Source organism: Fukomys damarensis, unplaced genomic scaffold (genome assembly GCF_012274545.1).
Source record: "Fukomys damarensis isolate Sample0158 unplaced genomic scaffold, DMR_v1.0_HiC HiC_scaffold_2, whole genome shotgun sequence".
NCBI classification, from domain to species: Eukaryota; Metazoa; Chordata; class Mammalia; order Rodentia; family Bathyergidae; genus Fukomys; species Fukomys damarensis.
In genome coordinates, this window is record NW_022900914.1 from 41,685,116 (window position 1) to 41,699,102 (window position 13,987).

General features: G+C 45.2%; 1 protein-coding gene across 4 annotated transcripts in view; it reads right to left on the minus strand.

Moving 5' to 3' along the window:
* The window catches only part of Spred2 (sprouty related EVH1 domain containing 2), a 130,413-nt gene that overhangs the window by 37,060 nt on the left and 79,366 nt on the right, over window positions 1-13,987 (minus strand). For all 4 annotated transcript variants that reach the window (XM_010609727.2, XM_010609729.2, XM_033764409.1 and 1 more), the window contains one exon: window positions 1,283-1,460. In XM_010609727.2, the coding sequence (XP_010608029.1) occupies window positions 1,283-1,460 (178 nt within the window). The remainder of the gene's footprint in view (window positions 1-1,282; window positions 1,461-13,987) is intronic.

Consider the following 13,987-nt stretch of genomic DNA (forward strand, 5'->3'; position numbering starts at 1 on the left):
TAGAGAATTTCCTGAATACTTTTTAAAATTAGCTGTAGTCTCCCTCTGGATTTCCAGAAACAAATCAAGTAGCAAAATGACATTTCTGTTGATCCATATGTACATTTACAAATTGTTCTCTCATATGTATTTTATAAGTTTTTTAAACTATAAGAAATGGTTGCAAATGTAGATTAACTTTGCTGAGTTAAGACATAAAACTCAACAAATGCCACTGTAAAGGGTCTCCAATGCACCACCACCACATTCTCATACTGCTGCACTTTCTGTGAGATCTGTACACTCCTGCACATTTCAAGTCATCCATCCCCTGGCTTGTCGATATACATTTCATGATCAAGAACAGACAGGAGCAATTATCCATGTTTAAGGTCATTCATTTTAAATAGAGTTGGGCGTTCTATTCATACGAGTGGATATCCAAGTTCCTTCACGAGAAGGTATGTTAGGAACGATCAATCCCCCCATTCTTGTGAGGCAAAGATCGTTCTCAAGTACTATTTATATGCATGAACAATTATCTTGGAATTGTGCTATCACTACTTAATTTTTCTAAACAGGTTTTCCCCATTATGAAAGCTGCAATATCTTTTGATAAACATTTACTTCAAAGACGCCAAATGTCAGGCGATGTTTTGCCTTTGCACCTTGCCTTCCACCACCCAAACCTTAATGGCAGGCTCCGTGAATAAACCCTATGTTCTTAAAACTCTGGCTTGACAGTTTACTGTGATTACGTGACTTGCTAAAATAAAGAGCACACCTCTGTTCTGAATATCATGTTACAGTAACAGAAAGAAAAGACATCTTGATTAATCAAAGGTGCAAACAAGACAGCAAGGCTTCTAAGCATCTGAGTCAGATGAGCATCTGAGTGTGGTCAAAGAAGACTGCACTAGAGTATTATGTTTCAAGTTTTGGGAAAGGGGAGGGGAGGGCAGGTGGGTAGGGAACAGGAAAGGAAAAGGAAAGAAAAGGAAAGGAAAAGGCCAGGGATTTAGTGCAGTGGTGCCGCCACCTGCCTCACAAACGCAAGGTCTTGAGTTTGATCCGTGGTACCAAAGGGCGAGTGGGGGGGGGTTTTTTTTGGGGGGGGGGGGGGGGGGGATTCTGGCACCAGCTCCACAGTTCTAACTTTGGAAGTTTTTTGCAACTGTTTGAAGTCAAAGAAAACTAAAAATCAAAATAAAAACAAAAGCCCTAAGCGAAAAGGGCTGCCATTTTGTGCAAAGAAAGCAGTCATTAGTATTTTATAAAACACATGTTGTGCATCTGCCATTACCAGTTTGTCTTTCTGCCGTTCACCATGGATGAGAAAGCCGCTTCGTCCATTGCCTTCGGGGTGCGTGACCTTACAGACCCCCACACGACTGATCCCGCCTCCTTCCTGTGGGAACCATCCCCCGCTGGAGTCATCTCTGGTCATAACCACAGCCTTGACGCGCACAATATAGCTGTCACTAAAACGACAACAAGAAGAATGGGGCATGACAATGGTCTGGTAGCGGAGAACACGTTCACGATGCAAGAGACCACTGATCTCTCTTGCTCCGCTGACTTGTCCACAGATAATTGATGCCTGGTGAAAACCTTCAAAGGCAGCCCACGGCAACTTTTAGGGGAAAAAACACAATATGCAAACATGTAAGCATCAACAACAGGATGAATGAGATCTTTCATTTGGCATCTGTAATTTGGAAGGACAAACTTATTATCTGAAGAGGGTATTAGGGTTTCAACCCTTTGAGCTTAGTTTACAATGAATGAATGAATGACCAACCTTAATGTTTTACAAAGCTCATCAACTTTATTTACCACAGGACAATCAACCTCTAAATCACATAATCTCTGTGGAATCAACTATATAGGTGAGAACAAATCTCAATTCAAGTAACTCTACACATCTGTAGCCTTCTGTTTATGAATTTATTTTTTCCAGTCTAAAACTTCCATTTCACAGTAGATACTCTGGTACCTTTGCTAAAAATTCTTTCTCTCTAGAAATCACCTCTAGTTTCTTTTCATTCTTTATCATTTTGGGGGAGAATTTATTTGGATTTTCAACAAAGCCATTAAATTCTTACTTGGTGTTTTCATTCTCTGGGTAGAATTCATTTTTTACCCATTCAAATGTATATTCGCAACTTATGTATACCATGTGCCAGACTCTAGGGCAACAAAGATGCAGAGTAACAGAGAACCCTCTTGTTCTTTGGGTCCCAGGGAAGAAGCCTCAGAGCAGGGCACCCATGATGTGCTGCAGACATGGGGACAATGGAGCCAGCCCCTGGGTCTGCAGCCCTGCTATCCTCCCCTCTCCACAAAGGCAAAACCATGGTGAGTTTCCCAGGCCTCTCATGCCTCTGCCTCCACCAGGACTCAAAGGTCCAACAGCCCCACTTATCTTCCTCATTCCCTTTGGACCATTTTTTTTTTTCCTAAATGTGGTAAAACACAAAAATCAGCCATAGGAGCCTGTCATTCCAGCACTGAGGAGGCTGAGGCAGGAGGATTCCAAGTTCGAGGCCACCACGGACTATGCAGTGAGACCCTGTCTCAAAGAACCAATAGATGGGTAAAATATAACATAAAATTGAACATTTCTTTTTTACTTATTTATTTTTAAAGATGACAGCCCCTCTGCCTGACCCTGCTTAGCTTCCAAGGCTGGATGAGCGCAGATGCTCAGGCCATAGACAAAACCATTTGAAGTGTGCAATCTAGTGGCATCAACCATATCCTACTGCTGTGCAGCTGCCACCACCCACACAGCTCCAGAGCTTTTCATTATCCCAACTGAAACCCCACTAAGCACTGATTCACCATTTTCTCCACATGCCTCAGCCCTTGGCAACTATGATTTTAGTTTCTTGTCCCGATGAACCTGAACCCTAACGGTCCCTTCCCTGTCTGCGGCTGAATGTAGTGACAGGTGCTTTGCCACTCTCACAGGGCCTGTGCACTCCACGCCCCCCCAATCTAGCTGAGGTGCTTGCTATTTATTTTAGCCCTGGCCCCTGGCTACTCCCCCTGCCCTGCTTCAATGCCTCTTGAGGCTCCTACAGCTGACCACACCCCTCTTCAATCTTCTATAGCTCACAGGTGCTTGAAGACTCAGCAGCCAGGCTCACACCCTCCACTGGTCTCCTGGGACCCCTGGCCCATACTCATTTCATTACTGATTCTAAGGACCCTTCCAGCTCTTTGGCCTCACAGTTACTGGGATTCTGCTCCACTGGCTTTGTCTTGTGCCTGACCACAGCCACCCATGCCCGGGTCAAGCCTTGACTTGTCACCAATATGGGCTCCACTTTCCGGTCTCAACCCTAAGCATCCTGCTCTCCAGCCATCGCTTCCCAACTGTGCAGCTCCCTCCCTGCACACCGCAGCAACCCTGCCTCCCACGGGGATGAGCCCCTTCCGCTCTGCCCAAGCCCTGTGACTCTGCACCCAGCCCCAGCTCCGTAGTCTCTCACAGCACACAACTTCGATGCCTGTGCCCACTCTTTCCTCACACAGCTGCCTGGCTGAGCTGGCCCTGGTGGCACCGAGAAACAGTCAGAAGAGCCCAACACCCATGCCCACCAGCACACCTGAGGCTCTAACCGCGCCAACGCATCCCTCTCCAGGCTCCTCCACACCAGGCATGGCCGCAGCTCAGCTCCAACAGGCCTCTTGGCCAATCCGCAGAAACAACTGCCTCAGACCTGAGCGATGTGTCTGCGTGGAGATTGAAAGGCAACACAGCCGCACGTATCGGATGGAACTTTCAGTCCCCAACATCTTCCTAAACTTTTCTGGATCTCCTGAAGTCCCTTTTCACCACCTCCATTGACCTGGCTGCCATCACTTTCCACTGAGATGATCGAAATCACCTCTGAGTTGACATCTTTACATATTTGCTCAACTTTCCCAGAAAACAGAAAGATTAGTCAGATTAGGTCACTAGTAAAACAAACCTTCAGGGACTGGGGATTTAGCCCAGTGGTGCCGCCATGCCTGTCTCACAAGCGGAAAGTCCTGAGTTCGATACCCAGTACAAAACAAAAAACAAAAAACCTTTGGGCCAGGGATGTAGCTCAGTGGTGCCACACCTGCCTGGCAAGTGCAAGGTCCTGGGTTCGATCCCAGGTACCCCACCAAAATCAATCAATCAAACTAACTTCTAGCACTTTCCTATATCACTCTGGAAAAAAGCCAAAATTCTGCCCTTGTTTTACTATCCTTTTTGGTCATCCCTCTTAAGTCCCACTGAGCTCCATGGTAGGCATGCTCTGGCCACAGGGCCTTTACACTTGAAATCACTTCTACTTAAAACCCTACTCCCTGCCATTGTCCACATTCCAAATGGCTCCTTCTCTTATTTTATTCAGGTCTCTGCTCAAGGCTATTTCATTAAAGACTTCTCTGTTCACTCTATAAAAAGGCACCCTCCACCTCTCTTAAATCTTACCTTGCTAGCACTGCAATCTTTAATAGATAAACACCACAGGTTTCACATGTAGAAGTACATGTAAAATCACAGGTCACACATGTACATCTGTCACTGATCCACACACCTCCAGATTCAACACGCATATTCCACAGGATGCTCAAGATTAAGAACACTTGAGAACACTTGTTTAGATTAGCTTCACTGTTTTACAACTTCATGTAACTAAGAGTCCTTCGGATTTGCACTTCTCCAGTGTATGATTCATTTTCTCCAATCTTCTATGAGTGCAACTATGGGCTCAGCTCCACAGGCAGTGTCCGAGGGGAAGAGCTGAAACCCTTCACACCTCTCATCAGACCGTGCTGTTACTTGTTTTGTGTTGCTGTGCTGTTCTCTCTTCCTCCGAGATTAAGCAAACATTCTTTTTTAAAGAGAGAAATTTTCATTATTTGTGCTAGTGCCATGAATTTATTTTGAAAAAGCACCAGTTTACCAGAGATTTTAAAAACTACTGCTATTCCTGCTTCCAGACTGCAAAGGCTAGCTTAGGCCTTTGATTGCATTCTGTTGCACCCTCCTTCCTAACTCGATTCCTCCTAGCAAGCAGACTTCTTTGGTTTCAGGGTGAGTGGGGAGATTCCCTCCTCGGTCTCCTCCAACAACCCCCACAGCCAGCATGAACTGAAGAAGCATCTGGCCACTTAGCACAGGCAGGGGCACGAAGTGCTGTGCTAAAAGCTGGGCAGGATGTCTGGATAATCCAGCTTCATGGCACGGTGCCCAATGCTTCCTGTGTGTGGTGCGCTGACCGTACTGAGGCACCTCACCCCGCCCAGGGAAGAAAGGACGATGACCTCTACTACCGAAAGGTATAAAGGAGGAAAACTCCCTCCCCGACTTTGGAAAAGAATTAAACAACATCTGTTTAAAACAGATACAGTGGATTGTGTGGTGGGGAGGAAGCAGGAAGGGAAGGACAAACTGTTTTTTTTTAATTTGTAAAAGGAAAATGAATGCACTGGTGAGGCAGGAGATCAGGGCGTGGCAGACTGGCTGGAGAAGGACGCCTTAAGCGCACAACAGCTCCCAAAGCCCTGCGTATGGACTCCTCTTTGAGACCCTGAGCATGTTTTACACAGGGTGATCTAGACCTGATGTCAAGCCCGAGGACTAGGATACACAAAAGGACAGCTGCCACTGAGCTCTGCCCTGTGTTCTCTCTTCCATGGACAAGAGTCCACCCTCACACTGTACGGTGTATGTTCCCCTACTTTTACTTGGCCCAAACTCACTCTGCAGAGCACCTTTCTTTTCCTACCTGCAATAATGTAAAAACCCTGCTATCTTTTTCACTTGACCAATTCTTTGTTCAGTGCAGAAAGAACCTAAAAACTATCTCTAGAAGGAGACTCCAGCCACCCAAAACCTGGTTAATGCTAGTATACTTTAGAAGTATTTTTAAAACATGCTACCACTGTCAAAATTATAAAGTTAAAAAAAAAAAAAAAAAGTTGGCATCTGCTACACAGTGCCCTGGTGAGGACCTGGTGAGGCTCCCGCCGTACGCTGGAACATGGACCGAATGAAACCAGGTCTGAACTGGAGCTAAATGTGCTCGAAAACCAGTGTCATCACAAACGCTGTCTACCACCACTCAAACGCCGTGTTATGAGTAGGGACCTTCCATTTCAGTACTTCTTTACCGCTTTACGTTCCTAACACGTGGAGTAATCTGTCCTCTGATCACTCATTAAGAAAGAGGTGACCAACATTCCTATAGCAGGACAGGAAGACAGAGAAAGAACCATCGCAAAACCAGATCAGCGCCCCCAAATACAAGAGTCAGGTCTGAGCCCTTACGTTGTTTCTCCAGATTCAAAGCCGGCCACTTCCAAAATAAACAAAGGCCCTGTAGGACACTGTGTCAAATGAGCACCGTGTTTTGTGAAGAACGTGTGCTGCGGGGCCGGGCAGAGGGCAGCAGCCTGCAACTGCTCTAGCAGCAGAAAATTTGGCTTTTTGAGTTCTAGTTTCTTCCTTTGCAAAATGAAGACAGGATCCACTCTGCTGGTTAAAAGCAGCAACGAAGGTCAAGTGCCAGAATCAGAGAAATTTGCTAAGTTGGAGCCATCATTATTTCTGCCAAAGGGCTGGCTTTGATTGCACAAACAGGTCTTTGAAACCCCAGGCCCTGGGCCTCGGCGGTGGTGGTGACATCTGAGACCTGCCTCCAGTGCTTCTTTCACAAAGACCAGGTCTGACGGTGCACCGCAGGCACACCTATGAGGAGAGGAATTCCGTCTGCCATCTGTGCCTGGCCCTTTGCTCCTGCCCCTCCTCTCTTGGCTTCTTTCAGGGATGGAGACCGGAACTTTTATATCCCCCATATATTCTTCCCTCCCCGCCCAGCCCTTACGCGATTACACCAGTCCTTTATCAACATTAGACTCACTTCCTCCCAGGCTCTCGTCCACTCTTCCCCACTTCGCCAGACCTTGAGAGGGATTAGCCGAGATCCCAGCCTCTCCAGCCCAACTCCCAGACATGAGCTGGGCCAAATATAACACCAGCATCTCTGGGGAGCCAGGCACACTCACTTTATTTTAATCGCATCCGCATGCCCTAGCCTTCCTGTGCCTATAGATTTATAACGGCTCTAAGATTGCATCAGAATATGTATATGTATATGTGTGGATAGAGGTAGATGTGTAAAATGAATTAACAAAGTTATTTCGGCAGAATCAAACATGCTGAGAAGCCAAAGGTACGGGTCATGTCTACTTGCTAGGTTGGGTGGTGGTTTTGTGAGTGTTCACTGAAAGTGTCAATTGCTTAAGAATTTTTAAAGGGGGATTGTAAGGGGCTGGGGAAGGTGCTTGCTAGCAGGAATCGAGTCAGGAAGGAGGATGCAACAGAACACAAGCAAGGCCTAAATTAGCCTTTGTAGTCTGGGATTTCCCTGGTTTTAAAAATTCATATATTCTTGACTTGACAGGAAAGGGAATTATACATAATGTTTTTGTGTGTGTGGTACTGGGGAAGGAACTCGGGACCATGCATTTGTGAAGCAGGCAGCGGAACCACTGAGCTAAATCCCCGGCCCATAATGTGGTTTTTATGCATGGGAGGAACATGGTTTCTGTTCTGAACAAGCCACTAAAGGTATAGTACTTGTCTGAATGCTTAATGGCACAGGAGAAAAGGCTTCTGTGTTACTTACTGAAATGTGTACTGTTTGTATGGTTACTTTAGGCTGCTAAGAAAAACACAGAGCTAAGAAAAGCCCACTCATTCCCAAGGTAGAAGACTTACTTGCAAAGACGCCATTTCTGGCAGGGGTATCACTCTCCTGTCAAACACTGTAAAGCACAGGAGAACCTTCCTGAACGTTAAATGTCTGCTTCATAGAGAACTGGTGTGCATGGTATCAGTGGCTGAGAAGCTGAAAGTGGGCTAAGATCATGTAAGAAAAAGGCTTCTCACCGGGCATAGTGATGCACACCTGTAATCCCAGCACTCAGGGGAGCTGAGGAAGGATTGCAAGTTCCAGCCCAGGCCCAGGCAAGCTGGAAAAGGAGTGGGAGACACTGTCTCAAAATAAAATACAGAGCGGGATGTTGCTCAGTGGCATCACACCTGCCTCACAAGCACAAGGTCCTGAGTTCAATCCCTGGTACCAAAATAAAAGGGTGGGGGATGTAGCTCAGTGTGAAAGCCCTGGTTTCAAGCTCTGGCGATTGGGCGGTGGGGGGGTTCCCACAGATATTTAAGATCAGTGAAATTAATCATAAATTACATTTGAAGGCTCATAACTGAAACTACACTGGCCCAGTATCTGCTAGAAAAAAGAGCCAGGGACTCGAACAGATACAACCACCGCTGTCTGAACTCCCAGCCAGGGAACTATGCTCAGGGCAGCACTGCCCAAGGGAAGACAGCAAGCTCCGCACTCCACTCTGCGTGTCCCTGCTTCTCTGCACTGCTGCAGTTCACCTTGCCTGTGCAGAGCAATCCCACCACCAAGGCCTCCTGTGAGTCTTTGATAAGGTTTTATCTTCATTATCAATTGAGATTTTTTAAAATGGCACGGAATGAGTTTTCAGAAATGGAGCCCTGATATAAATATATCACGGAACCTAAGAGGTATGTGAGATCTTTGCTTTCCAATGACTGGAGGCCTAAGCTTCATCCAGGAACCAATTAGGCTGAGAGCTAATTGCCCTCTAGAGTGGAAGCCAGAGGCACCCCCACCACGTGTGAATAGGTTTTCTTCCTTCGCTCTGTACTAGGCTCAGAATCTGTGAGTGAAGCCATAGAAAATATTTTAGGAATTCTCACTGTAGTTTTGCAGCACCAGCCAGAAATTCTGTGGTCCTACAAGGTCACTCGTGCCCTCAGTGTCCAAGTCCTAGACTCAGAGTGGTAGGGAAGGCTCATTCATGTCCACCCTCATCCCTGAATGCCTCGGAGAAGCCCAGCATCTTTGTTGTGGATGCTCCCTAGTTACACTGAAGCATATAAATAAAACTCCTCACCCACACACCATTCTCTAGTGCACATATTAGAGGGGACATTTTCTCTGTTACCATGAAAGACACTGGTGGAATGGCTGATATCTGAAATATGAATGACTACTAAAGTCAATAATTATACGTCATTCTTACCAAGAGTCTTAACAAGTCAAAGATTATTAGGCACAGTCTTCTATCTAGTATTTTTATATTCCCATTGGCCTTTTAATACAAAAATATTTCTTTTTTAAAAAAAAAAAAGCTGCAAACTCTTATTTTTATTTTATTTGGTACTGGGGATTGAACTCAGGACCTTGCACCTGAGAGGGAGGCAGGTGGTAGAACCACTGAGCTAAATCCCCAGTCCTGCAAACTCTTATTTTTTTTATTTATTTATTTATTTATTTATTTATTTATTTATTTATTTATTTTTTTGGGGGGTACCCTGGGAATCGAACTCAGGTCCTTGCGCTTGCGAGGCAGGCAGCAGAACCACTGAGCTAAATCCCCAGTCCTGCAAACTCTTATTTTTTTTATTTATTTATTTATTTATTTATTTATTTATTTATTTTTTTGGGGGGTACCCTGGGAATCGAACTCAGGTCCTTGCGCTTGCGAGGCAGGCAGCAGAACCACTGAGCTAAATCCCTGGCCCCAAACTCTTATTTTTAGAAACCAGTGATTCTGATTCAAAATGATATGCCTGTATCTTACATAACATAGAGTTTGGATTTAGCATGCTATGTGCCTCTGTAATACAGTTTGCTGTGCACATGCCTACTTCCCAATCTCTGGTGCTGCTGGGAGTGGCCTTGGAAGAAACTGTTGGGGAAACACCAGCAGACAAGGATCTGCGGACATCCTCACAGCCTGGGAGCCCTGACAGTCTAGTGAGCTGGGAAAACCTGGAGGACGGGATTCTGGGCCACCGCTGCCTCCCACACGGAGCCCGTTCTGGGGCTAATCCATGTGGATTGTGCAGGGAGCAGGACACCATGCCTGGTGCTGTGAAAGCAACTGAAAATCCCCTCATAAAACTCAAGCCTTCTGGTTTACTTTCAGTAAGGTTCTCAGAGTTCTGGTAGACTCACTCCAGTGCACCGTAATGACAATGAAACTGATAATTCAGCCTCTAGGTTTGTAGCTTCTGCAGCCTGAACAGGCATAAATCCTGCACAGTTAAAGAGTGATTCATCTGGACTCTGCCTATATTTCTTTCTTTCTTTTGTAAAACTATCTTTTTACTTTACTTAATATATCAAACGTGTCTTATGGAAGGCCCTGTAATTTTTTTTCTTTAAAAACAACAGAACAAGCCTGGTGTGGTGGCATGCACTTGTAATACCAGTACTTGGGAGGCTGAGGCAGGAGGACTACTGAGTTGAAGACCAGCCTGGACTACACAGTGAGACCGTGTCTCAAAAAACCAAGCCACAGCAAAAGACAAAAATAAAACCTTTTCTAACAGTATTTAAATTAAGCAAACACAATTATACTAAATACATGATACTCACAAACACAATGACTGATCATTTATATTTGGGACATAATGAATATAATAAAGGCATTAGGGTTGTTCTGCAATATAAAACCTCAAAACATAGCCCTGAGCTCTTTTTTTGGGTGGTAGTGGTGGTACTGGGGACTGAACCCAGGGCGTTCACAGTGAATGAAGTACAAACCAACCCTTTTAATATTTTGAGAAAGGGTTTTGCTAACTCCTGTCATTGTTCAGGCTGGGTTTGAGTTTGTAATCCTCCTGCCTCATCTTCCTGAGGGCTTGAATTACAGGTGTGCACCACCATGCTCCACCCCATCCTTTTTAACAAAACTATTTTTTATTTTGAGACAGGGTCTCTCTAGGCTGCTCAGATGAGTTTTGAACTTGTGGTCCTCCTGCCTCAGCCTTGGCAGTGGCGGGTGGGGGGGAGCTGGGATTACAGGTGTGTACCAATGTACCCAACTACAGGTGAGCAAGGCACCCGGCCTGAAGCAAAACTGAGCTGAGGGCTCAGTTCAAATCAGGAGAGACAGGGCGGGACAACTACGGTTGCTTCTGGATTGTGGCACATGCAAAATCACCAATGAAAGTGAATCACTTTTCTTGGAATCTGCAAACTCTCTCCTCTAACCCTCACTAACAGCCCAAATTCTAACTTTCTCACTGTTGGGGCCCAGGGAACTGGAGACGCCTGGGCATGTACCTCTTAAACCCGAGGTGGGATTCCTGGTCAGACAGTGCACCTCTGTATCTTCAGTAGCAACTTTCTGCAGAACAGTGGGTCAATGAGGTGGGTGGTAGGCTCTAGAATGCACTTAGAATTATGTTGGAGTTTAAAAACACTGGCTCCAGGCTGATGGAGCACAAGCCTGTGACCCCAGAACTTGGGAGGCTGAGGCAGGAGGATCATTGTGAGTTTGAGGCCAGCCTGGATCACAGTGAGACCCTGTCTCAAAACACCAAAAGAAAACACTAATTCCAGGAAATTAAATTCATCCTAAACTCCAACAACAAGAACAAATCTATGGATTTGAAAGAAAAGGTAATGAAATTTAAAAGTAAAGCAATTAAAAATTTACCATTTCACGGAATCCAAGAAAGTCAGAGAAGCTTTTAAGAAAATACTTTTAATTAATTAATTAATAATTAAGTAAGTAAGTAAGTAGTACTGGGGACTGAAGCCAGGACCTTTGCAATAAGCTACATCCCCAGCCCTTCTGATTTTTTTTGGAGACAGGGTCTCACTAATTTGCCTTAGAATGTGCAATTTTCCTGCCTCAGCCTCCCAAAGTGCTAAGACTACTGGAGTGTACCACCACACTTTGCTCAAAAAGACTTCAAGGCAAATTCCCAAAATCAAAGTCAGTCAGCTGGCAATGTTCTGCTGTCTGCCTCCACTTGCCCTACCTGTAAGGCCCTGGGATCCCAACTGCTGGAGACAATTACTGGAGGAACAAGATAAAAGCTGACACTTCTAGGTGTATTTTATTGTGGTGTGAAATCCAATATAGCATCATAGACAGCCTCTGTAAATGTTAATGTGGATATTTTAAGGTCAGTTAAAACATTTTAGGAAATTAGGGGAAGATTTATTCCCTAGAGCTCATTAACATTCAAGGACTCTATTGGAGATAGTTGGAGTTTTTGTCAAAAATCACTACAATATGAGCTACTTTGACACGAGTAAGCTACAGTATCTTAAAAAGTACAATTTATTTTATTTGCACCAACAAAGAATGTTTCCTCTCAGTCTAGTCATCTGTCCTAGTAGGCTTTCAGGGTGATTACACAGCAAAATGTAGGGACAAGGGGTCCCTGGGAGGTGAGTGGCCAAAGTACGAATCCAGGTTTATGATCTGTTTTACCAAGTCTGCGGTTCGGTGGAGTTCATAATTAATCAAGATCAAAGGATTACCAACTTAAAACAAACAAAAGCCCCCCTGAAGAATCCTTTCTTCTTCTACTTTTTCACCCTGAAAGCAATAATTTTCTTTGACTTTCCCTCCATTTCATACACCCTTACACAAATGATATTTACGATCCACATTGAAACCCCAAAGGCCAGTTAATGGAAATGTTAGATCACTGAACAAAATTAACTCTCACCACATTAAAGTGTACATGTAATAGAAAAGTTGGTACTTCAAAACAAGAATGGCAGAGGGGGTTGTTTAAAGTTAATAATCTCCAATTCAGGGCTTTCAACTGCAGCCCTTGAACTTGTGTGCCGACTTTCTCAGAATATTTTTGCTTTCTTCCTCATTACTGGAGACAACAAAGGAAAGAGAGTACTTAATGATCGACATGCTGAAGCGTTTGGTGGGAAATGCAGCGATATTAGCGACTTACTTTGAAATCTTTATCTGTAAGATGTTGATAATGGTCTTTAAAAGTTTGGCGGCTTCTCCTCTCATGATTAAGGATGCAGTTTTTATAACCTGCTGCCCATCCTCCTTCTCAAGTAAAGCGCGGTCAAAAGGTTGGGAAATCATCAAATTATCAGACTGTTAATAACAAATTCTAAATCTACACAACAGGTGACGGGTGACCTCAACAGGAGGGAAGGAGAGCCAGGCGCCAGGCCAGGGACGGGGGCTTCCACCAGCCTCGCTGTCCATGCTCTCGACAGACCCATGGGACATGGCATCCTTTCAGATGACAGGAATCACTAATTCACGTACTTCTTGTTCTTGCTAGGATTTGGTCACCTCCCTCACTAGACAGAGAATTCTGAACACACAAAGGAACACACCAAGGCATCTATCTTCCCTGAGAAGTGGGGGTTGATGGGCCCACTTCCCAAGTAGAGACAGAAAGAGACTAACTGAAGGTAGAGTTCAGGTCTTCAAGCAATGGCAAGTGAAGAACACACACACACACACACACACACACACACACACACACACACACACCCCTTTCAACCAGAAAGACTCTGACGAACCATCACCTTTAGACCCTTTAGTTAGATGGAAACGTTAACATTCAGCCGGAAAAGGGACTTGTTTGAGGCCACGGGCATTTTAGGCAGATGTAGGACTAAGACCTAGTCTCTGTAACCACTCATGTTGCAGAAAATGTCCCTACATCCCAGAACACTTCCCAAATCTGTGCTAGAAGCTCTGAAGGATACAGAGAAGTCATTCCTGTTGGCCTCTTAAGATTCATTGGCCAGGCAACCAGCTGTGCAGGAGTTATAAGTGAAGAGATGTCATCACAGTTATGTGACAAATACGTGACAAGGGACAGAGCTGGAGAGAGGGGCAGGGAAGGCTCCCATCCTGGAAGTTTGTCATCAGAGAGGCTGCTCCTTTTGGGCTGCATCAGTTTAAGTAGGGCCACAAGTCGGGAGTCCTCACCTGTCACACAACCTCCTTCTCATATCTGGGTGTGACACCCTAATTCTACTGCCTGTCTTGGCCTCTTCATATATAAAATGAGGGGCTGGGTGTGGTGGTGCACACCCTAACCCCAGCACTCAGGAGGCTGAGGCAGGAGGATCGCTGTGAGTTCGAGACCAGCCTGGGCTACATAGTGAGAACT